Source organism: Squalius cephalus (genome assembly GCF_949319135.1).
Source record: "Squalius cephalus genome assembly, chromosome: 3".
NCBI lineage: Eukaryota > Metazoa > Chordata > Actinopteri > Cypriniformes > Leuciscidae > Squalius > Squalius cephalus.
In genome coordinates, this window is record NC_137124.1 from 55,921,722 (window position 1) to 55,945,023 (window position 23,302).

General features: G+C 40.8%; 1 protein-coding gene across 2 annotated transcripts; it reads left to right on the forward strand.

The window, feature by feature from the left end:
• The first annotated feature begins 4,932 nt into the window (after positions 1-4,932).
• tmem41b (transmembrane protein 41B) lies at positions 4,933-22,477 on the forward strand. Of its 2 annotated transcripts, XM_079865590.1 has the most exons (8): positions 4,933-5,013; positions 5,092-5,197; positions 7,522-7,639; positions 7,726-7,854; positions 19,049-19,142; positions 19,261-19,365; positions 19,450-19,588; positions 21,285-22,477. In XM_079865590.1, exons 2-8 carry the CDS (start codon positions 5,107-5,109, stop codon positions 21,452-21,454), a joined length of 846 nt encoding a protein of 281 aa, XP_079721716.1. In that variant the 5' UTR covers positions 4,933-5,013; positions 5,092-5,106; the 3' UTR covers positions 21,455-22,477. The 2 variants fall into 2 exon arrangements, with proteins under 2 accessions (XP_079721716.1, XP_079721715.1); XM_079865589.1 differs by having other exon boundaries at positions 4,950-5,197.
• Positions 22,478-23,302: the final 825 nt, after the last annotated feature.

A 23,302-nucleotide genomic window follows, 5' to 3' on the forward strand; every position in this document is an offset into this window, starting at 1 on the left:
AGATGGGCACTTACAGAGCCCCTAAAGTTACATGGTGGTAGAAAAAATTACACATGAATGAGCACATATAATTTTGAAAGAACAAAGTGTTTTTTTTGCTAAGAATCAACTTAAACAATTACACAGTGTAGCTTTAAAGAAATGTGGTCAGTGCTTAACTCAAGGAGTTCAGTAAGGTACGTTAGCAATATATTCACAGATTCGAACTTCCCGGATCAATAACTCGTGAGCTAAACGTTGTTAAATCACAAATTACACTTATTTCCAATCATAGTAAAGTTGACAACGAGCTACAAAACGATTTTCTCAAAAACAAGCTTTAATTGATCTCTATGGGCAGGTGGCTGAGAGACAAGTCCGAAGGGATAGTATGGAAGGCCACCAGGGCCAAAATGTGCGTAATTACGTCTTAACACGCCATTTACACGTTTACACGCAATTACGCGCTAACACATACATAGCGTGTTAACGTGTCAGTCCCACACGTTTTAGCTCTATTGGCCTTCCATAAGCCACTTGCGCTTCCTCTGCAAGTGACGTCACTTGCAATCAACAAAAATAAACCGGAATCATAACATAGATCAAGTAAATACAAAGTCTACTCAAAACTTACATTTCTTAAAGGGGAAGAGAGAGAGACAATTTCATTGGTTTTTATTTTATTGTTTGTTATTTCATTTCATTTTTACATTCATTTAAATTTTCCTGCAAAGTAAAAGAAAACCATCTTGGTAAAAGTCATTTTCCTGGTCTGTCTGGTTTTTGTGTTAGTGTGCTTTACCTCATTCTTGCTCTATAGCGAACCTGAAGTTCTGGTCCATTACCGTGTATCCTGAGATTCCAGGCATACAGATTAATACACACACACACACAAAAGTAGCTACGGCGCACATAGCACGGTTACACAATCCTCAGCACTGAGCCCTGCGGAAGCAGCTCTAAATATACACTGTGCTATTAAATATGAGCAATATAATGAACAGTGAAAGTACAGAAGCTCATACAATGCATTTTAGCAGGCTTAATTAAGCATGAAAATAACTTAAGGAAATATATATTTGCTGAACAAATTAAGCCAACTAATATGATTTATATTATTTTGGTTTCTCTACCCAATACATTTAAAAAATTACAAATGCAGTGAAAATACAGGTATCGATACTCTGTATCAGAAAGTACCAAAAATGAAAGTATCGGTGCATCCCTATATAATAGCTTCCAATATAACAGTCTGCTGGTGAAAGGAAGATCATTTGATTGGCAGTCTGGAAACAGTAAAATCACATCTCAGTAGGAAATCAATTCCACCCATTTTTCTAAATATAACAGAATGCAAAACCAGAAACTATTTTCATTTGTTATAAAAAAAAAAAGTAAGCCATTTGACCTTCATTTACACAAATAAAGTTAAAGGCTTGTAAACCACCATTTTCATATTTTCTTCATATAAAATTGTAATTTGAATATTGGTCTTAATAGCTCTATTAGAAATAGAGAGACAAGATGCAGGATCGATACACCTTGTCACGCTTGGGCTGCATGAGGCACGTTCAGGAAGACAAAGACGGATAACACGATCATTTATGAACAATATGCGTACCAAACATAGCAAGCAGTAAAGACGTAGAACCGACAAGGAAGAACTGAATCTGGGGAGACTACATACACAGACAAATGAGGAGATTAAGTGACAAGTGCACACGGCGAGTGATGACAGGTAACAGGTGACACTGATTAACAAGAAAACACATGGTGCACAAACACAGAAGACAAAACAAAGTCCAAGACCGGTGTCACAGTAACGAAAGAGATGAAGGTGGGGGTTTGGGAGGAGGCGGAGGGCTGGAGAAGGTCGGTGGATTACTGGGAGAAGAGGGTACAGGCAGAAGGGAGGTGTATCCAACGGGAAGGCTCGTGACCCATGGTGGAGCCGATGGAGGGAGGAGCCATGGAGGTTGAAGGGCAGAGGGTTCTAGGGCGATGACGGACTGAGGCGGAACCGATGGGGGAATATGACAGGGGGAGACGGAAGTTCATGGTGGAGCAGAGGGTTCAGAGGGACACGGGGAAGCCGCTGGCTTGGGCAACGGAGGTGTAGACGGGGATACAGAAGGGCGTGGTGGAGAGAGGGACTGAGGACCAAGGAGGAGCAGAAGGGAGTGAGGAGTCCAATAGAACTGGGGGAACGAAGGGACGAGGCGAAGCCAGAGGAGTGCAGTTCAGGGGTGATGGAAGGTGGACGAGCAACCAAGGCAGATCCGGGGGAACGTGGTGGAGCTGGTGGAGCTGGTGAACTGATGGGCCACGGTGGAGAAGGAGGTAGAAGCCAAGGGTGAGCTAGTGGATTTATGGGCCGATGTAGAATCCTGGACACAGTGGCTGGAGTAGGATTCCAGGCATACACAGTCCACGATGGTGCTGAGGACTGTAAGCTGACAGGAGGCAGAGGAGATGAGGAAGACGGTTGGATGAGAGGGGGCGGGAGAGGGTGGTTGGGTGGGAATTCAGGCTCAGGAACCAACTCAGGCGTGGCGGCGGCCATCTTGGCCGGAGATGAGGGCTCAGGCGTTGAGGAGGCGGACATCTTTGCCGAGGGCTCACGGGTTGTAGCTGATGTCTGTGCTGCCCACACACACAAAATAGCTGTGGCCACTACGATCAGTGCTGCATCTTCCAGAGCTGACTCAGGCGCAGCGGCCATCTTGTCCGAAGACACAGGCACGGCAGGGATGACGTGAACAGTCTCTGGCTGGGCAGGCATGATGTGAAGAAGCTCTAGAGGGGTGGTCTCGACGGGACGAGACTCTGGACGAAGATAGGAGATGTGGTGATGAAGATGGCTGGTGACGGTGGTTGAGCACAACCACAGCACACGATCCAGGTATTGTTCAAACGTACCCGGGATCGCTGCTGCTTGCTGGTGCAGATGATCGTCCAGTCAGTACCAGAATACAATCTTTAGGACGTCATCTGCCCAGTCCATGAGGTGAGAAATTTCGAGGAACCTCTCGACATACTTCTCAATCCATTGGCCGTCCTGGAAACGGGTTACAAGCCGATCTGAAGGATTCAGCAGGGTACGGAGACCGCCCATGTTCTCCTTAATTTAGTCAGTCTATATTACCAACTCTTAGGGTGTAGTCGGTTCTTCTGTCACGCTTGGGCTGTGTGAGGCACGTTTAGGAAGACGAAGAAGACGGATAATGATTAAACTCTTCATTATTTATGAACAAGACACATACCAAACATAGCAAGCAATAAAGACGTAGAACCAACAAGGAAAAACTGAAACTAGGGAGACTATAGACATAGACAAATGAGTAGACTGAGTGACAACAGGTGATGATGACTGATGAGGATGATGACAGGTAACAGCTGAAACTGATTAACAAGAAAACACATGGTGCACAAACACAGAAAGCAAAACAAAGTCCAAGACAGGTGTCACAGTGACACATAACAACTTTCCATTTTAGCTGATAAATCCTTTCAAAAATAGACAAATAGCTTAGCATCCATGCATCAAGTCTACCTTTGCATTCATTCTCTTCCAGACATTTTGCTTTTCCATCATGACCTCGTCCTTAAAAATATGTATGCCTAAATATATGACACTTGATTTGATCAGAATATTATATGACATTTTACGAGGGCATTCATGTATGGGAATAATTTCACATTTGCCAGAGCTTTAAACCTGAATCACAAATACTTTAGGAATCTGGTCAAGACCTTTTATCAAAATAATGTTGTATCGTCAGCCAATTGACTATAAGCACAATTTCCTGTCCAAGTTTTTAATTAGGAGAGCCAACATCTATAGCCAGAATAAATAAAGAAGGTGAGATGGGGCAGCCTTGTTTAACTCCTCTCTTGATATCAAATCTGCTGGGAAACTGAGCTATTGCTATTTGTGTAGAATAACTGAATAACAAAAATGTTCACCAAACCCATACATTTTAAAACATTTTAAAATAAAAGAATGTTCTAACATATCAAAAGCTTTATAGAAATCCAAAAATAAAATAACCCCATCATCCTCTATTTCTTGATTATACACTCCAGCAAGTCCAGAACCAGTCGAATATTATATTGTTATGTATAGATCGGCCTCTAATAAATCCAGTTTGTGTCTCCCCAGTAATTTTGGCTGAACCAAGTTACAAGCGATTTTTATTGTTGGTTAGTAATTTATAGTCATCGTTTAGTAAAGTGATAACTTAAATAACCTAACTATAATCATGCTCTTGCAGGCATGCAGGCAGCTCTTCACTTTCTATCACTTAGTATAAACAAATTCCTATTTATTTCTGTGTTCCTACTTTTACACGGTTAATGGTATCCACCTTTTGTCCCCACATGGACGAAATGAATTATTGTCACTATAAATAAACATTAAAATACTACATTGTGTCTTTACTCAAGTTTCCCAGTTTTACATTTTGCTTTAACATTTGCAACCATGTACAGGCCTATAATATAGAGATGCTTTTTATTGTAGGCCTATATTTTGCTTTAGATACTGAACATTACCACAACTCACAACAACAACAACAACAATAAACACCCTGGTACTGTTACTACTTAATGTTTAGGTGATATTGTCGCAGTAACCCTTTTTATAAAGGTTATCCATGGCTGAATCCGAAATTGCTTCCTAAACCCTCATTCACTATCCCGTTAGTCCACTAATACTGTTCACTTGAAGGAGTGAATGAAAAATAGCGAGCGAATTCGTTATTGCGGTGCCATGTGGGATTGAATAAGTCACTACGGTTTCGGATACCACTGCAAATGGCTGTCCCCTCAAATAATGCCATATTTGAGGGTATATAGGGAGCGCTTTCGGATTCAGCCCATGTATTTTTACCATGGTATTTGCGTGTCACTCCAAGGCGCTTGTGTTGAGTGTTGACACTAGATGGCAATAGCGGCCTAACAATGCCGTTGAGATCTGAACGGAACAGCACCGAGGAAGAAGACAACTGTCACAGGTCACCGGTGTCCTGAGAAGTAGGAGGAGATTTCAGCTTTTACATTGACATATGATCTCAGTTAATATCTGAGATCTGCCTTCGTTAATTTCTTTAGCTGAAACAGATCGTCATGGCCAAGAAGAGAGCAAACCGAGAGACAGAGAGCAGTCCTCTGGTCGAGCAGGAACCGAGGCCCTCCATCGAAACACCACTTCCCAAAGGTAATTCGGACTGGGTGTCCTGATATCAATCTCACACAGTTATTATGTAAATGTCCCTCGATTATTCGGAGTCGGAATAGTTCATATATGTATGTATTTATATTGAGAATCTGTTGTTGAACACGACCAGAAAACATGACAGCTGGAACTTTAATATCTAGGACTGACTTAACGTTAACATAAAATTAACTAACTCTTCAGATCAGGGATCAAATGTTTTGTCGATTATTATTCGATTTTGTGTTATTTCTTCTCTTAAACTGTGTCTTACAAGGGAAGAAATAAGAAATAATCATCTGAAATGGACTATAAATGTGACTCTGGCCAAATGTATTGTGTAATACACTGATGATGTGTTTGCATTACTCATACTTTTAGTCAGAGGTCATCCTCTAAACTGAACTGTTTTTATTTAATGCCACAAGAACAAGAGTTATTACAAAGTCACATTTTTACCAACATTAGCTACTAGAAAAAAAAGTTATATCAATTTCAGTGCTTTTAAAACATTAGTGCGTTTTTGTTTGTGGTTTGTTCCAAAAGCTTTATGTATAATTTAAAGTCACTTATCAAATAATATAATATTTTTTTGTTGTTGTTGCAAAAAGCCAGTTTTTTTTTATTTACAGTGCTATGCATAAGTTTAGACACCCATGCTAAAGTTGACTAAAAAGAGGAATAAAAAAATCATATTTTGCAAATTGAACTTAATGCCTTATTTTAAAAAATTAGGAAAAATCCAACCTTTAAGGACACCAATTTTCTTTGTGAATGAATAATGTATCGTAAATAAATAAATGTTCTTCCTTAAAAAACAGGGTGCATAAGTTTGGGCACCACTATGTTAAATTCCCATAGAGGCAGGCAGATTTTTATTTTTAAGTATTTTTTAAATTAAAAAAAAATTTTTTTTTTAATTCTCTCAATGCAAATCAAACTAGCTTTTAGGCTAACCGAAATAAAACCATGCCAATCTCTAGGTATGGTGAATGCTATGTGATGATGTGGGGCTATTTTAATTCCAAAGGCCAAGGGAACTTTATCAGGATGCATAGTATCCTTAAAAAAAATTAAAAAAAATACTTAAAAATAAAAATCTGCCTGCCTCTATGGGAATTTAACATAGTGGTGCCCAAACTTATGCACCCTGTTTTTTAAGGAAGAACATTTATTTATTTACGATACATTATTCATTCACAAAGAAAATTGGTGTCCTTAAAGGTTGGATTTTTCCTAATTTTTTAAAATAAGGCATTAAGTTCAATTTGCAAAATATGATTTTTTATTCCTCTTTTTAGTCAACTTTAGCATGGTTGTCTAAACTTATGCATAGCACTGTATATAGAATAAATAAACGGATAATGTATTTTTTATTACATTCCAAAATGCCATTCTGAAAATTAAAAACACATCAAATACACACATTTTTTTTTCATACACCCCAGTTGTCTGTTAATATTAGGTTTCCTTTCCAAAATTACCTAAATACATGCTAAATCAAATGCAAAATAGTTTATTTCAGCAGTCCACAAAATTCACAGGTATATTCTGCTTAAATTTTTCCAAAACATGTTTAACTGGATAATAAATCCTATATTTGTATATTATAGGATACTTTTTTAATTTTGTTATTGATACAATATATATTAAACTGGCTGATACATTTGAACATCACTCGTGACCCGTGATGTCACAAGGCGAAATAAAGGTGCAGTGTGTGATTTATTAATTCATTTTTTTCGTTTAGGATTTGAGTTGTTCCAACTGAACTGAGAATCGTATCTTTCATGCATTTCTGATTTGTAATAACTTGGAGTGAACCGACTATATTATAGTACTTTTAAATAGTATTAGTAGAAATATCAACAAATAAAACATGCTGGATTTGTGATTTGATAGAATAACAGGTTATTTTAAGCAAACATACAAAAAAAAGAAAAAAAAGAGCTGGATTTAATAAAAAGCACAATATTTAAATGTGAAAAAAACATCTTCAGCCTGATAATAATTTATATTAAATTAATTTTATTTATGCTTAATATGTATTATATATGTCAATTACTTGGGGCTTAACTCCTAGATTTTCCTCAGAAAGTTATTTTTGTAAACCGGTTTGGTGTCGATAATAATCACACTGCTCCTTTAAGATGATGTCACATTATTATACATGATTTTGGCGTTCTCTAGTCTAGCTCACCGCATAGGAGCGCTCTCACGGGCCTGAATCTCCCTGAGGTTCGTGAACAAGTGATGCAAATGTATGCAACACATTGCACAGATGATTTGAGAGGTTATTCATGCTGTGTTTTGAATTATTCTCGAAGGAGTCCAGTCACCCGGAGGAGCCTCTGCACGCATGTCAATCCTCCTCCTCGTCTCCATCTTCGCCTGTTCTGCTTGTGTCATGTATCTCGTGTTCAGAAACTTCCCAGAGCTGAGCGAGTGAGTCTGCCTGCACTTTTCTGAACTGATGGAGTTTTTTAACGGGTGCTTTATTATGGTTTGATGCTTTTCTTGATGTCTTGCAGAGACGAGAAAGGAAACATCAAAATTCCTAAAGACATGGATGATGCCAAGGCATTGGGCACAGTGCTGTCTAAATACAAGGACACATATTACACTCAAGTGCTTGTAGCATACTTCGCTACATATATCTTGTATCCTTTGTGCCATCATGAGTGATCTTGAATTTTTCTCGGGATATTATTGACAAAAGAACAAGCCGAAATTTGGTACTTCCCTGAAGAATGCCACCTAACAATGTCCATTTTGAGAATGAATTGTTCATATCTTTCAATGAATTGAATGAACCAGTATGAATATTCTGTTGTTGAATATTTAGACTGAATGGTGATTAAAATGGATTACAACTTAGAACAGTTGACTAACCTTTAACAGGACATTTCAAATAACTAAAACAACATTTCACATAAATAAGGTCCCATTAGTTAACATTAGTTAATGCATTAACTAACAATGAGCAATCAATTTGGGGTTGCGCTTTATTTTAAGGTTTCCTTGTTACAGTGTAATTATACTTTTAAGTTCGGAGTAATATTAATTCACATGCACTTACCGTAGGGTTAGGATTGTTTTAGAGTGAGTTGCGTGTGATTATGCATAATTTACAGTTATTACTATAGTAACTACATGTAACTTGTTACATGGACACTAAAATAAAGTTTTAGCCAAATTATTAACAATATTTATTAATCTTTATAATGTTTGTTGGTAGTTTACAATAGTTCTGGTGCATTAACAATTTTAATAACGTATTAGTAAAGTAATAATGCATTAGTAAATGTGAAATTAATATTAACTAAGATTAATCAATTGTTTAGAAATATTTTTAATTGTTAATTCATGTTAACTTTTGAAGTTAACGAATGTTGACATTTGTAGCTTTTTTATTCCCATTTTTAACTTTCTAAAATGTCTTTCCCCTTAAAGGAATAGTTCAAAATGAAAATGATCCCATAATTTACTCGCCCTCAAGCCATCCTAGGTGTATATGACTTTCTTCTTTCAGCCAAACACAATTGGAGATATATTAAAAAATATCCTGGCTCTTCAAAGCTTTATAATGGGAGTGAGTAGAACCTGAGATTTTGAAGCCCTAAAATCCATCATAAAAGTGATCCATACTGCTCCAGGAGGTTAATAAAGGCCTTATGAAGTGAAGCGATGGGTTTTTGTAAGAAAAAATATCCATATTTGTAACTTTATAAACTATAATCACTGGCTTCCGGTAATGGCTGTACACAAGTCAACCCTTTAACCCTTTAAAGGGATAGTTCACTTTGAAATTAAATTTTGGTATGTTTTAGCTTACCTCAAGGGCATCCAAGATGTAGGTGTCTTTTTTTCCGCAGTAGTTTCAATTTTGATATTTTTAGGTCAAACCGTTCTTGTCTGTCAGTCCTATAATGCAGGTCTTTGGTCACTGTCTCAAAGAGCATGCACAAAGTCCAAATTAAACAATTCCCCATCGTAAGTACACATTGATGGCCTAAGACACGAAACGAGCGGTTTGTGTGAGAAAACGAACAGTATTTATATCGTTTTTTAACTCTTGTACTGTCAAGTGCCCTCACTTTTGTGAGGTTCAACCCTGCAGTTTCCCCCACTTGAAAGGGTACGCTTGCCTCTGAAGGTTTGGACTGGATTTTACTCAATGACCAGGAATCAATTCTTTCTTTTCTTTCTTTTATTTGAAAGTTGTCGTGGTCAAAAGCAGGTAAAAAACCTTTAAACACAAACACAAGTGGGTCAAGAAAAAATACAATAAACCCAAATAACCATAATAAAACATCATACCAAAGGATCAAATACTTAATTTTAAACACTAGAAATTAATCTTGACAATAAGCAAAAAAAAAAAAAAAAAGAAACCTCATATCTAAAGCACCCAAATAAATTGAAGACACTTTTAAAACACTACTCAAATGATTTTAACCTTAAACTCTAGCAGCTTTAACACAATACACAATCCCACACTTTCAACTTTTACCATTTTAAAATCTTTACAATACATTTCTTTTAACTGTACTTTTAAACCTTCATGATGTTAAATGTATAACATTTTAGCTTACAATTCAAGCACATGATTTTTTTTTTTCTTTTTTAAATACACACATTTTTTTTCCCCAAGTATAACTGTATGATTCACTTAAATGTTAAAATCCACCACACTGCACAAACGAATGCTCACCGACTCCTTCCTTGTTCAAACAAGCTTTAGTCCTGCAGTATCATTTCCAGGCCCAGTTTCTCCACACATCTTCCCAGTCTGCTTACCATGCTGTGAGTGACTCCAATTCCCCTAATCACCAGATTCTTCCCACCTGGTGGCTAACTAGCTGCCTACAGCTGGGAGCCACACCCAGTACCAAAGCACCCAGGCTGAAGGGGTGTGGTCTGCACTCAGCTCAACACCTCCCACTCGATCTTCCCACGGAAACCGCTGGAAAGATCGCACACAGCGACCCAGTAGTCAGAGATTCCCTCCTGTGCTCCCTGCCTGCTCCTCCACTGGCAGTAGGACCACCAACCGTCGGACGTCCCGGTGAAGAATTGTGGACTGAAGGTCCCTCCGAATGCTGGAGACGCGATGCTTGGATGCAGGATACTTGGATGCTGATGTTGCAGGCCTCACCTCCGGAATACAGGAGCTTGCCACAACTCTAATTTTCACATCCCGTACAATATTTCTGGAGTCAGGGTTGACACTGATGACTCTTCCAAGCTTAAAGTGGCCCCTCAATGCATTCTGATCGCAGAGCCAAACAATATCTCCAATTGCGACATTCCTCTGTACGGTGTGCCACTTACTTCTCACAAAAAGATTAGGACCAGCAAGTTGGCTCCAGGACCTCCAGAATTTGTTGACCTGGTGCTGCATTTCCTGGAGTCTTTTATAGGGAAAGCTTGTGAAATCAAATGTCTTCCAGTCACCACTTGATGATGCTCGTCCCAGCAGAAGTGTATTGGGCGTGATGTACTGCACTGTATCTTCAAGGCTCTGCACCCTGGCATCAATGGGCCGCTCATTTGCCAGATTAGCGGCGAGCTGAAGCGTCGTCTGAAGCTCGCTGAAACAGAGCCCTGACTCTCTTCCCAGACTCTGGAACGCCTTCTTCACAATACGAACAGCTGCTTCAGCAGAGCCATTCCGATGAGGTGAATCAGCTGGCATAATTTCCCAGTGCCAGTCAGTTCCATTTTGAGCTGAAGTATCCTCCACAGCAGACCTATCCAGGCTGTCCAGGAACTGATACAACTCCTTCAGAACAGACTTGGCACCAACAAAATTTGTCCCTGGATCAGACCATATCTTCTTAGGGTGGCCTCTAATTGCTGTGAACCTCTGATAAGCCATCAGGAAGCTTTCAGTTGACATTGTGTTGGCGAGCTCCGTGTGGATTGCTCTGCTGACCATGCAGCAAAATACGACTCCCCAGACTTTCATTGTGACTCTTTTCCTGACATCATCTTTGACCTGATAGGGTCCAAACAGGTCAACTGCTGTGAACTCAAATGGAGATGCTGGCCTGGTTCTCTCTTGAGGCAGATCACCCATCACTTGCTGACATCTTCTCACTCTGGCTTTCTTGCAGACCACACAATTTTCAATGACCTTTCGAGCAATTATTCGTCCCTTAATGACCCATGCTCTCTTTCTCACCTTCAATAGAGTCGCAGCCACACCCTCGTGACCCTTGCTGTGAGCTTCCTGAACCAGCAATGTTGAGACCCAGGCGCTGCAAGGTAAGAGGGGGACACCAACTCTGTCTTCATTAAAGGCTTGGACTCGCCCACCACAAACCAGTAACCCAGTTTCTTCTTCTTTGAAGACTACCAGCCGGTCTATTGTGGTTGCTGGAAAGGTCACTCCCTCTTGTGTGGCAAGAAAAAGATCTCTTAAAGCATCTTGGCGCTCTGTCGTGGTGATGACCCCGGTTGACGAAACCGCCTCCCACTTTGGAGCTCCCAGGATCTTATTTTTAGCTGCAAAGCATTTTGCTGCCCTCCAGACCCAGGCGATCATCTTGACCAGGTGAGTAAGGTTGCTGAACCGTCTTTCATCCACCAGGTTTCGGACAGCAGCACCAGCAGGTGGTCTTCGATGCTCCCGGTCTGGTGGCTCCTTCTTCACCTGAGCTCTTGTGAGCGCCGCAGCAAATGATTTCTTCTGCATCCTTCCAACACTCTCTCTGGCAGTTGCTGATACATCCTTTGCAGACTTAATCGGCCACTTCTCAGCTGGTAGACTCAGGAATTTTGGCCCTTGCTGCCATGGTGAATTTTCAGCCAACTCCTTTGGGCCAGCCCCACGAGTAATGATGTCAGCGATGTTCAGAGGTCCAGGAATCCACCACCAATCCTGAAGTTGTGTGCTGCTTTGGATTTCTCCAATCCTGTTGGCAAAAAAGGTCTGGAAGCCATAGCTCTCACGTTGAATTGAACAAAGTACTGTTTGGCTATCAACAAAGTGGTACCACTGCTTGACTTGAATTCGCCCATGTTGTTCAAAGTACCTCTTTAACCGGGCGGCGAATACTGCTCCACATAGCTCTGCCTTGACTGCTTCCCCCTTATGGTCTAGGGGAGCCAGCTTAGCTTTGGACTCCACCAGCCTCACCGTCGGACCTTGGTCACAGTCCCACCGCAAATACAGGACGGCACCATAAGCATGCTCGCTGCCATCAGAAAAGGTAATTGCATCAGGCTCAGCTGGCACGCTCACTGGTGTCAGGGCTCTAGGGAACTTGACTTTGCTCAGCTCAGCATATTCTTCAAAAAGCCTGATGGCATCTTCTCTGAGCTTTTCTGATAGTGCAAGGTCCCAAGTGTCTCTGACAGTGCTACATTTGGGTTTGGCCTCTTGAAATGCTCTTCGAACCAAAATGGCTCCTTTCTGCTTTACAGGTGTCGTCAGACCAACTGGGTCATACAGCCCAGAAACTTGACTAAGCAACTCTCGTCGTGTTAGTGGGTCTGGCGTTTGAGCTCTCACCTCTTCCAGTTGAAGGTCTTGGCCAAGTCTCATTTTCCTCTTCCTCTTTGAGAAGTTTATCCCGACCATAACATGAAGCTTGTCATCCTCCAGGGTGTAGCCGAGGGCAAGAGCTTTGTTGTCCTCCTCCTTGAGCTGATTTGGCAGGATTACAGTCTTTGGAGTAGCCTCCTGCTCCTGTTTTCCAACAAACTCCCTCCTACTTTCACCAGAAAAGACCCATGGCTTCAACTTGAACCCTCCTGCTCCCAGGATCTGCTCCACATTTTCTGTAATGACTTTGAGCTGGTCCAAGTTGTTATGAGAGGTCAAGATATCGTCGACATAGCTGTCCTCCTCTAGCACTCGACGCTCTTCCTCAAGATGGCTAAACTGGGGGAGATTCGCTGTCTCCCTCATGGCGAGTTGAGCGATACAGCCTGCTGGCTTGTCACCAATGTTAACTCTTGTGACTGCATATTCGCCCAGTTTCTCCTCTTCAGAATCACGCCACAGAAACCTATGCAAATGCACCTCCCGATCTTCAAGCCACACTGAATTGTACATCTTCCTTATATCTCCCAAAGCCGCAAAACCTCCCCTCCGGAACCTGAGAAGCACAGCACGAATAGAATTGAGGACGTCAGGGCCCTTTAACAGGAGGTCATTCAGACTCACCCCTCTGCACTTCTGACTACTGTTCCAGACCAGTCTCACCGGAGTTGTGACGGAGTGTGGGTTGGGTGCGATGAGGTGGCTAATGTACCACACTGGGCCAGTCCATGTCTGAAGGATGTCTTTAGACAACTTCATTGCGGCCCGGCGCTCGACCATCTCGTGAACTTGAGCAGCATAGGCAGCCTTCCACTCTGGCTCCCTGGTCAGCTGCCTCTCAGTCCTGAAGAATGTTGCCTCAACTGCACTCCTGTTGCTTGGTAATGTGGCTGGATCTTCTACCCAGGGGTACTTGGCATGCCAGTGAGGCCTCTCACTGTGCTCATCAGCAACTACATATGTGAGCCCATTCTTTACCACCTCCAGCTCCCTTTCTTCAGCGAGGGTCATTTCCTTGCCGCCTGGCTGACAGTTTCCACAGCGACAACCCCCACATTTCGGGATGCAGCCAGCACCGATACTATCCCATTTCCACCACTCGAGGAAGCTGGATGTAGTAGTTACACAACTGAATCCCTGAGGTTGCTGGCTTTGTTGACGATGAATGGGGACCACACAGGTGTGTTCTTCATACTTTACAGCAGCAGTTCTCATAGACCTTGCAAAATGCGTTCTCGATGTGTGGGCTGATACAGTTACCGCCTCAAACAACTCAGGATGGGTGCCAGCAACTGTCTTTCCCATTGGTCCGTCCCACAGCACAAGGTCCCCCACTGTGCGGATTTTCTGTGGAGCCAGCTGGCCTTCCTTATGACTTACAAGGAGGTGGATCTCCCTTGGCCTTGCCAGGTCGCTGAGTGGAATGTCTGGAAAGAACTCTTGCAGTTTTTTAGCTGACACATGTCTTTGAATGTCTGCAATGCGGTCTAAGCCATAGCAAACCAGCTGGTGGGATCTGAGAGTGCCTCTTAAGGTGTTGACCCGAATTTTCAGGAGGTACCGCTTTGTCTTAACAAAGACTTTCATGCCTCCTACACCATGGACTACAAGCGTGATGTCTTCACTTCTAAGATTGAGCCGACCTGCTGCCTCATGGGTGATATAATTAGTATCGGAAGCTAGGTCGATAAGAGTCCCAATTTTCTGCCCAGCATTGGCTGTTACCTCCAACAACATCATGATGACAGGCCACTCCGCCAGGCCACTCTCTACCAGAAGACTTGAATGACTCTTTGCAATATGGGAGGTGCTCGCTGCTGTGTTGCAGAATGCGTCCCGGCATTGTTGGGCTAATTCAGGTGAGAGTTTTCTGAAGAATTCCTCCTGGGCCTCGGTGTAATTCCTCCAGCTCTCACCACCCACTGTGCTGGTTTTTCTCCTCCTCTGAGCCGTACTGTCTCTGAGTGCCTCAGCTCTGGGACACAGATAGTAGTGATGGTCTGTGGCTCTCTGCTCTCTACAATCGGGATTTCTGCACAGAAACAAAGTTTTGCAGTGATTACCCTCGTCATGGACCTCCAGACATTTCCAGCAGGCTCCCAGCTTCCGCACTGCGTCCTTTTTCTCTGTGAGCTTGAGCACACGGAACCTTTTGCAGAAGTACAGCTTCTTTTTGTGCTTGATGTCCCCACAGACGACACATCCTGAGAGATTGCTACTTGACTGGTTTGAGGCTCTGGTTCTAGCTTGCCTTTGCTCAGGTCGGTTTTCTTTCCTCAGCGGCTCTTCATCCCTCAATTGATCCAGCTGTTCGTAGATGCTCTCTTGACTCTTGAGAAAGGCCAGAAGATAGTCAAAGTGCTTCTCTGGGTCAGTACTGCTTCTCTCAGCTGCATAGAGAAGCCACTCTTTCTTCAGTGCATCCGGAAGCTTGCCTTCAATTGACTTTGTCACCAGAGGATTCTTTAAAGCGCCAGTGTCACCGAGGTCACTCAGGTCTTCAAGGGCCTTCTCCACGGCTTGGATGAGCTCAACAATTTTCTTGGGCTGGTGACCTTTGGCAGCTGGAAGTCTCTGGAGCTCCTCTACTATTTCAATAGCGATCGCTGTTTGGCTTCCGAACCGGTTCTCTAGGACACGAAAAATGTCGTCTGCTGTGTTATAGGTCATCAATCGAAGATCTCTCATTACTTTCTCATCCAAGCTGTCAAGAAGCTGGAACTTTTTGACTTCTTTTGAACCAGTGGGTTCCCCTTGCCTCTGGAGGGCCTCCCAGTCCCTTTTCCAGCGATGAAAGTCTCGCCGGATGCCAGTAAACTTGGGGAGGGAAGTAGGCTTCAGTCTAATGGCTGCTGTTGGATAGCTGATAGAAGCTGCACTCACGACTCTTTCGGCGTCTTCTTCAGCTTTTGCTTGAATGAACTCTGCTTTTCTTGACATTAACTTGGGGATGATCTGCTCAAGATCTCTGACCCGCAGCTGGAAATCTTTCTGTTCAGCAGGAGGAGCCCAACACTTCCACTGTGTGTGCAGTTCTTTTGCCCTCTTAACCAGTTTTTCCATGTAATCAAACATAAAGTCAAAAGCCTCTTTATTCCCACCAGGTCCAAAGGACGTCACACTCTCTACTTTCTCCTCCGCAGCCTTTACTGCCATCGTCAGTTCCTCTTCTCCAAAGTTGGCCCAGAGTGTCTTTTGGATAAGCTCCTTGAGCTCGTTCAGTCTCATCTCACACTCACTTGCAGTTTTCCCAATATCGGCTTTTTGCTGCTCATTCAACATGGGAACTTCTTCGGAATCCGTATCCAGCTCTGCCTCTACAAGGTACTGGGCCTCTACGTCATCGTTGGCTTCCATAACCTTGTTGGCCTCAATTATGAGCTTTTTGAAACTGTCCCTGAGCTCCTCTTCAGGTGTGATGGCATGCATCCGGACTACGTTGTTAGCCAGCCGTGAAAATTGCCGCTTTGCGGATGTCCTATTGACTTTAAGCTGCTCCAGTGTCTTTGAGTCAGCCATCTTCTTTTCAGCAGGATTGGGTGAGATGATTTCCCGTTTTATCAGGCCTGGCTGGTTGCTGTTCAGGATTCTCTGTTCCAGTCTTCACAGCGGTTTTTTACTGTCAAGTGCCCTCACTTTTGTGAGGTTCAACCCTGCAGTTTCCCCCACTTGAAAGGGTACGCTTGCCTCTGAAGGTTTGGACTGGATTTTACTCAATGACCAGGAATCAATTCTTTCTTTTCTTTCTTTTATTTGAAAGTTGTCGTGGTCAAAAGCAGGTAAAAAACCTTAAACACAAACACAAGTGGGTCAAGAAAAAATACAATAAACCCAAATAACCATAATAAAACATCATACCAAAGGATCAAATACTTAATTTTAAACACTAGAAATTAATCTTGACAATAAGCAAAAAAAAAAAAAAAAAAGAAACCTCATATCTAAAGCACCCAAATAAATTGAAGACACTTTTAAAACACTACTCAAATGATTTTAACCTTAAACTCTAGCAGCTTTAACACAATACACAATCCCACACTTTCAACTTTTACCATTTTAAAATCTTTACAATACATTTCTTTTAACTGTACTTTTAAACCTTCATGATGTTAAATGTATAACATTTTAGCTTACAATTCAAGCACATGATTTTTTTTTTTCTTTTTTAAATACACACATTTTTTTTCCCCAAGTATAACTATATGATTCACTTAAATGTTAAAATCCACCACACTGCACAAACGAATGCTCACCGACTCCTTCCTTGTTCAAACAAGCTTTAGTCCTGCAGTATCATTTCCAGGCCCAGTTTCTCCACACATCTTCCCAGTCTGCTTACCATGCTGTGAGTGACTCCAATTCCCCTAATCACCAGATTCTTCCCACCTGGTGGCTAACTAGCTGCCTACAGCTGGGAGCCACACCCAGTACCAAAGCACCCAGGCTGAAGGGGTGTGGTCTGCACTCAGCTCAACATGTACACAGCCACGTCCAAGTGATCTGAAGGCGCTCACGCATCCTGGTGTGTGACGTGTGCGCAGACTGGTGCATAGATATATACACTAGAATAGATCCCGCCTTGCCTATGGCATTCGTTCCAATGAACTGCCGTAGCCAAGGCGACATCTAGTGTATATATATCTATGCACCAGTCTGCACACACGTCACACACCAGGATGCGCGAGCGCCCTCAGATCACTTGGACGTGGCTGTGTACAAGAGTTAAAAAACGATATAAATACTGTTCGTTTTCTCACACAAACCGCTCGTTTCGTGTCTTAGGCCATCAATGTGTACTTACGATGGGGAATTGTTTAATTTGGACGATGGGGAATTGTTTTAATTTGGACTCTGTGCATGCTCTTTGAGACAGTGACCACAGACCTGCATTATAGGACTGACAGACAAGAACGGTTTGACCTAAAAATATCAAAATTGAAACTACTGCGGAAAAAAAGACACCTACATCTTGGATGCCCTTGAGGTAAGCTAAAACATACCAAAATTTAATTTCAAAGTGAACTATCCCTTTAAGTTTAAGGCAACCCGATATACTTCAAGCGAAACCGATGAACAAACTGGTGTGAACTGTCATTTCAAACAAAATCAGGCCAAAACGAAGATCGTTTGTTGAAAACAGCTTGCCAAAGCAAACCCTAACCCTTTCTGGAAAAGTTTGCTCTGGCTGGTAAACACCTCCAAACTACTATTGGCTCATGGCGATTATGTCATAGGTGGGTGTGGCTCTGAGGCTCCGCCTTCTTTTGACATGGAAATCTTCTCCGGTTCATTTCTTCTGTTGAGTCCGTCGAGGTCAGGCGTCCGTGAGTAAAAAAAAATTAAATAAACACACTGGAGAGATGCTTTATAGTAGAAACTGAAGTTGTAATTCTAATCGAAGTGACACTGACACTGTTTTTCATGTTTAATACTGCAAAGCTGCTGCTTTAAAGCAATCTATTGTATAAAGTGCTATATAAATAAACGTGACATGACTGAAGTGTCGAATTGCAGAGCTGGTGCAAACATCCACATCGCGATATCAGATGCTTTCTGAACTGCTGTTTTCTCACCGCTGTCATTTTAGTCGTGTGTTTATTTTGTTATTGAGAGGAAAGCGCACAGCACATATTTACATATTCATCTCAGCAGTGTCGGGATGTTCGCTAAAGCCGGGTGGCACACTGTGCGATTTATAATAGTCCTTTGCGATTGTTGCTTGTCAGACTGTACGAACATGATCCTCGCTGTGAGCCATGTCACACTGTAAGATCTCAGTCGTCATTAATGTCAGACTGGACGACAGTCAAGGCGTGTTAAAAGTGGACGCACGCAAGAGTTTTTCGTCTGAGGTAAAATTTGATCGCAACAGTCATTAATCGGTTGTCGGTGAACATGTCAAACAAACGATGAAAGACTTCAGATTTTAGCCTAGGATAAGAGGAATCTTTTAGGATCTGCTAAATTAGTCTCAGACGGCCAAATCGCACAGTGTGTGAGTTACTTAAACCGCTGCTCACTTATTTCAAACTTCTTTTTAGCCCCTAAGCGAAGAACAAAATAAGTTTTGCGTGAGTATATAGCGGCCTTTACACTTCCATTGTGCTGTAAGTGCATTATTGCACTCGTTTTTTGTTTGTTTTTTGCGAACCGAGGGATGAGTCAAACATCTTTTCTAACAGGTTATCTCTTGGAGTATTTGTTATTCATGTTTGTTAGATAGTTCAGTATGTATGATTTGTCTCAGCTTGGCTCTGTGTTTATTCAGTATTTATTTAAGGCCTTAACTAAGCCTTTCTCAGTCTTCAGACGTTTGCCATCCCAGGCTCCATATTCCTCAGTATACTGTCTGGTTACCTCTACCCTTTTCCACTCGCTCTCTTCCTCGTCTGTCTGGTAAGTTCCTTGTTTGTATGCATATTCCTTTCAAAATGGTCTGTCTGCCAAACTTTGGCTTCTAGTATGAAAAGTGACTTTGTTGTGTAAAAATGCTGTTGTGTTTTGTGCTTTACAGTGTTCAGGCCTAGGAGCATCTTTTTGCTACATGTTGTCTTATTTAGTCGGGAGGCCGATGGTCTACAAGTACCTCACAGAGAGAGCTCAGAAATGGTCACAACAGGTGATATTTTCATATCATAAGCTTTCCTTTTTGCATGTAAATTGACTGACCGTAACGCTGAGCCGATGTTTAATGTCTTCGCAGGTGGACAAGCATAGAGAACACCTCATCAATTACATCATTTTTTTGAGAATAACTCCTTTCCTTCCAAACTGGTTCATCAACATCACCTCACCGGTCATTAATGTGCCTCTGGGTGTCTTCTTCCTGGGCACCTTTCTCGGTAAGATCAATCTTCAAACAAATCACTTTCACAAAGAATGATTCACAGTCACACAAGTTTGTGTGGTGTTGCTGCATGTAAGACACATGGAAGAGCTTGTCATATGCCATTTTCTCATTTTAAAGAAAATTTTATTGGAAACAAAAATTGCAGTCAACATATACACACACACACACACACACACACACACACACACACACACACACACACACACACATACATACCGGGTACATGTATGTATGTGTATGTGTGTGTGTGTGTGTGTGTGTGTGTGTGTGTGTGTGTGTGTGTGTGTCTCTGTGTGTATATATACAGTGGTGGCCAAAATTATTAGAACGGTAACATTTTTAAATGTTTTAAAGTAAGTCTCTTCTGCTCACCAAGGCTTCATTTATTTGATTCAAAATACAGCAAAAACAGTAATATTGTGAAATATTTTTACAATTTAAAATAACTGTTTTCTACTTGAATATATTTTAAAATGCAATTTATATCTGTGTTGTAAAGCTGAATTTTCAGTGTCACATGATCCTTCAGAAATCATTCTAATAGGATGATTTGATGCTCAGGAAACATTTATTATTATTATCAATGTTGAAAACAGTTGTGTGTAAATTTTTAGGAAAGAAATTAAAGAAATTAATCATTTTATTCAGCAAGGATGCATTAAATTGATCAAAAGTGACAGTGTAGACATTTATTAAGTTGCAAAAGCTTTCCATTTCAGATAAATGCTGTTCTTTTGAATTTATTAGAATTATATTAGAATGATTTCTGAAGCATCATGTGACACTGAAAATTCATCACAGGAATAAATTACATTTTAAAATATAATCAAATAGAAAACAGTTATTTTAAATTGTAAACATATTTCACAATATTACTGTTTTTGCTGTAATCAAATAAATGTTTATTTTGGATCAAATAAATGAAGCCTTGGTGAGCAGAAGAGACTTTAACTTTAAAACATAAAAAAATGTTCTAAAACACCGTTCTAATAATTTTGGTCAGCACTGTATATATATATATATATATATATTAGGGCTGTCAAACGATTAATCGCGATTAATCTCATCCAAAATAAAAGTTTGTGTTTACATAATTTATGTGTGTGTACGGAGTATAATTATTTTCTATATATAAATACACACACATGCATATATATATTTAAGAAAATGTGTTATTTACTTATAAAAAATTTATATATAATATAAATTATATATAATATAAATATATATACACAGTATATACATGCCAATATTCCTTAAATATATACATGCATGTGTGCGTATTTATATATAGAAAATAATTATACACCGTACACACACATGTATTATGTATAAACAAACTTTTATTTTGGATGCGATTAATCGTTTAACAGCCCTAATATATATATATATAATTACTTTTATTATGTTTTGCATTTGGATATATATATATAGACATTATTAAAGGCTACTATAGATTGTACTCATATTTCAATTAATTTACTATGCTTATACTATGCAAAGATCACAAGTGTGACTATGTAAAAAATGAAAATACAGCCAGTGCCACAAATGTCACAAATTTTCGCAACATTCTGGTAAAGTAAAACAAAACTTCAGTCTAAAATAACCGAAGATCAGCAGAGAGTTTACTGAAATGTTGCACAGTTGACAAATGAATCCTCTGATAGCTGTTGTCTGATCTACAGGAGTGGCTCCTCCGTCGTTTGTGGCGATAAACGCAGGGACGACGCTGTACAAGCTGACCACAGCCGGCGAGGCCGTGTCCTGGAACTCTCTCATCGTCTTGGGGGTTTTAGCCGTCGTCTCGATCCTGCCCGTCTGCTTCCAGAAGAAACTCCAGCAGAAGCTTGAGTAGAGATCTCCAGCCCTGCTTGATTCAACTCAGGAATGATACTGGTCCTCTAAACTTCTCCTTGCTTTCTTCCTATCCTTTATGCATGTGCGACAAACCCTCGTTTCTTCATATGACGGGCAGCCAGTGGCTGTCAGGACCGGCCTTCCATTGTTTGGACAGGACTTTCATTGGATAAAAATTCCATCATCACTTATTATCTATCATCATTAGCGCTAAGCAATATTTCCCACACATCAATGTCTTCAGTCAGCGGATTAAAAAAATTCTCAATATTTTCTCCAAAACAGTAATGAATAATATGTGATGCACTGGAAGAGACAGTTTCACTCCCTCTGAAGTTGCTGAGCTAAAATGGAAAGTGCCAACTTCTACTTTTCTTTGGTCTTACAGCTAATTTAATATTCAAATGTGTTATTACATGCTTCAGAGACTTTTCGAGGGCGAGCTTTGTGGGTTTACAGATTTTATTTCTAATTCTGATCTTATTTCTTATGCCAGCTTAGACTGCAGTCGGGACCCGATCTCTTAACAGTGTCCCGTGAACCGCTGCCGACTGTAGATGGTAGTGCTTAGCTCTTGTTATAGACCTAAAATACTCATAAATATGGATGATGCCACGTTAGTATTACAGATCGAGACTGTAGATTGCATTTAGATGGTATTGCCTTAATATAACAGGTTACTTGAAGTAAAAGAAATGGAACTAATAGCCTGATGTCTCACATACTGAACTATTAAAAGGATGGTTTATCCATTCTCTCATGCCATCCACAATGGTTTTTTTTAATTCAGATAAACACAAATGAAGATTTTTAGGAAAATAATCCATCTCTAGGAGTCCATATAATGCTAACTACACCCAGCGATCATGGCAGTAATCCACGCGATCTGAGTGTGAATCAATGTCTTCTGAAGTGAAACGATAGTCGTAAGTGTGATGTGAAGCTCGCACAAGAAGTGGCAGTTCAGCGTCACTTCCCGAACGCACTTACGACCATAGTTTCACTTCGTTAAGTGTCACAACGTCCCTCTCTTGAATGCTCAAATGACAGTAGATCAAAAAATATTAGTATTTTTCCTCCACACACCCATAGTTTCGCTTCAGAAGACATTGATTCATCCACTGGGGTTTCGTTTTTTCATTTTTTTTGCGTCAACCAAGCGTCACCCATTCACTTGCACTACATGGACTCACAGAAATGGATTATTTTCCTAAAAAAAAAAATGTTTGTGTTCATCTGAAGAAAGAAAGTCCTGTACATCAGGGATGACACGCGGAGAGAATTCTCATTTTGAGACATTTCAAACACAAATTTTCTCACTTTACATTGGGATGAAATGGTCAAAATGCCAAATGATTGATTCTGAACTTTGTTTAAAAGAAGTAGTTTTTAGTTTGAGGGGAAGTATTACATTCTGAGCCTGGAAATGTAGGAGCTTTGTAACTGTTACAGTTGGTATCCTGGACCTAGTCAAGTCAAGCCACTGTAAAATGGTTTAAAAGGAATATTAAAACCATTTAAAAACATACGTGTCTGTTGGATATGGAACATGTCTATTTAATCGAGGCAGCTCAGTGGGGTTAAAGTTGCCTTTCAGTAAAACAAATCAGTCTTACGAAAATGTCATGCGTCTGTCTAATATACAATGCTGTTTGTACATTCTGGACACCTGAAAATGGTTAAACCTTCAATACGCTATAGTTTCCTGATTGACTTTATGTTTGGATGAGAATAAATGAACATAGTTTGCACTGAAATTTCTCTTAAGTGGAAGGGTGCGATGAGGGACGGTCTTACACCGGATATTATTTCCCTGTTACCTCATTTGATTTATCTCTTGCTCATC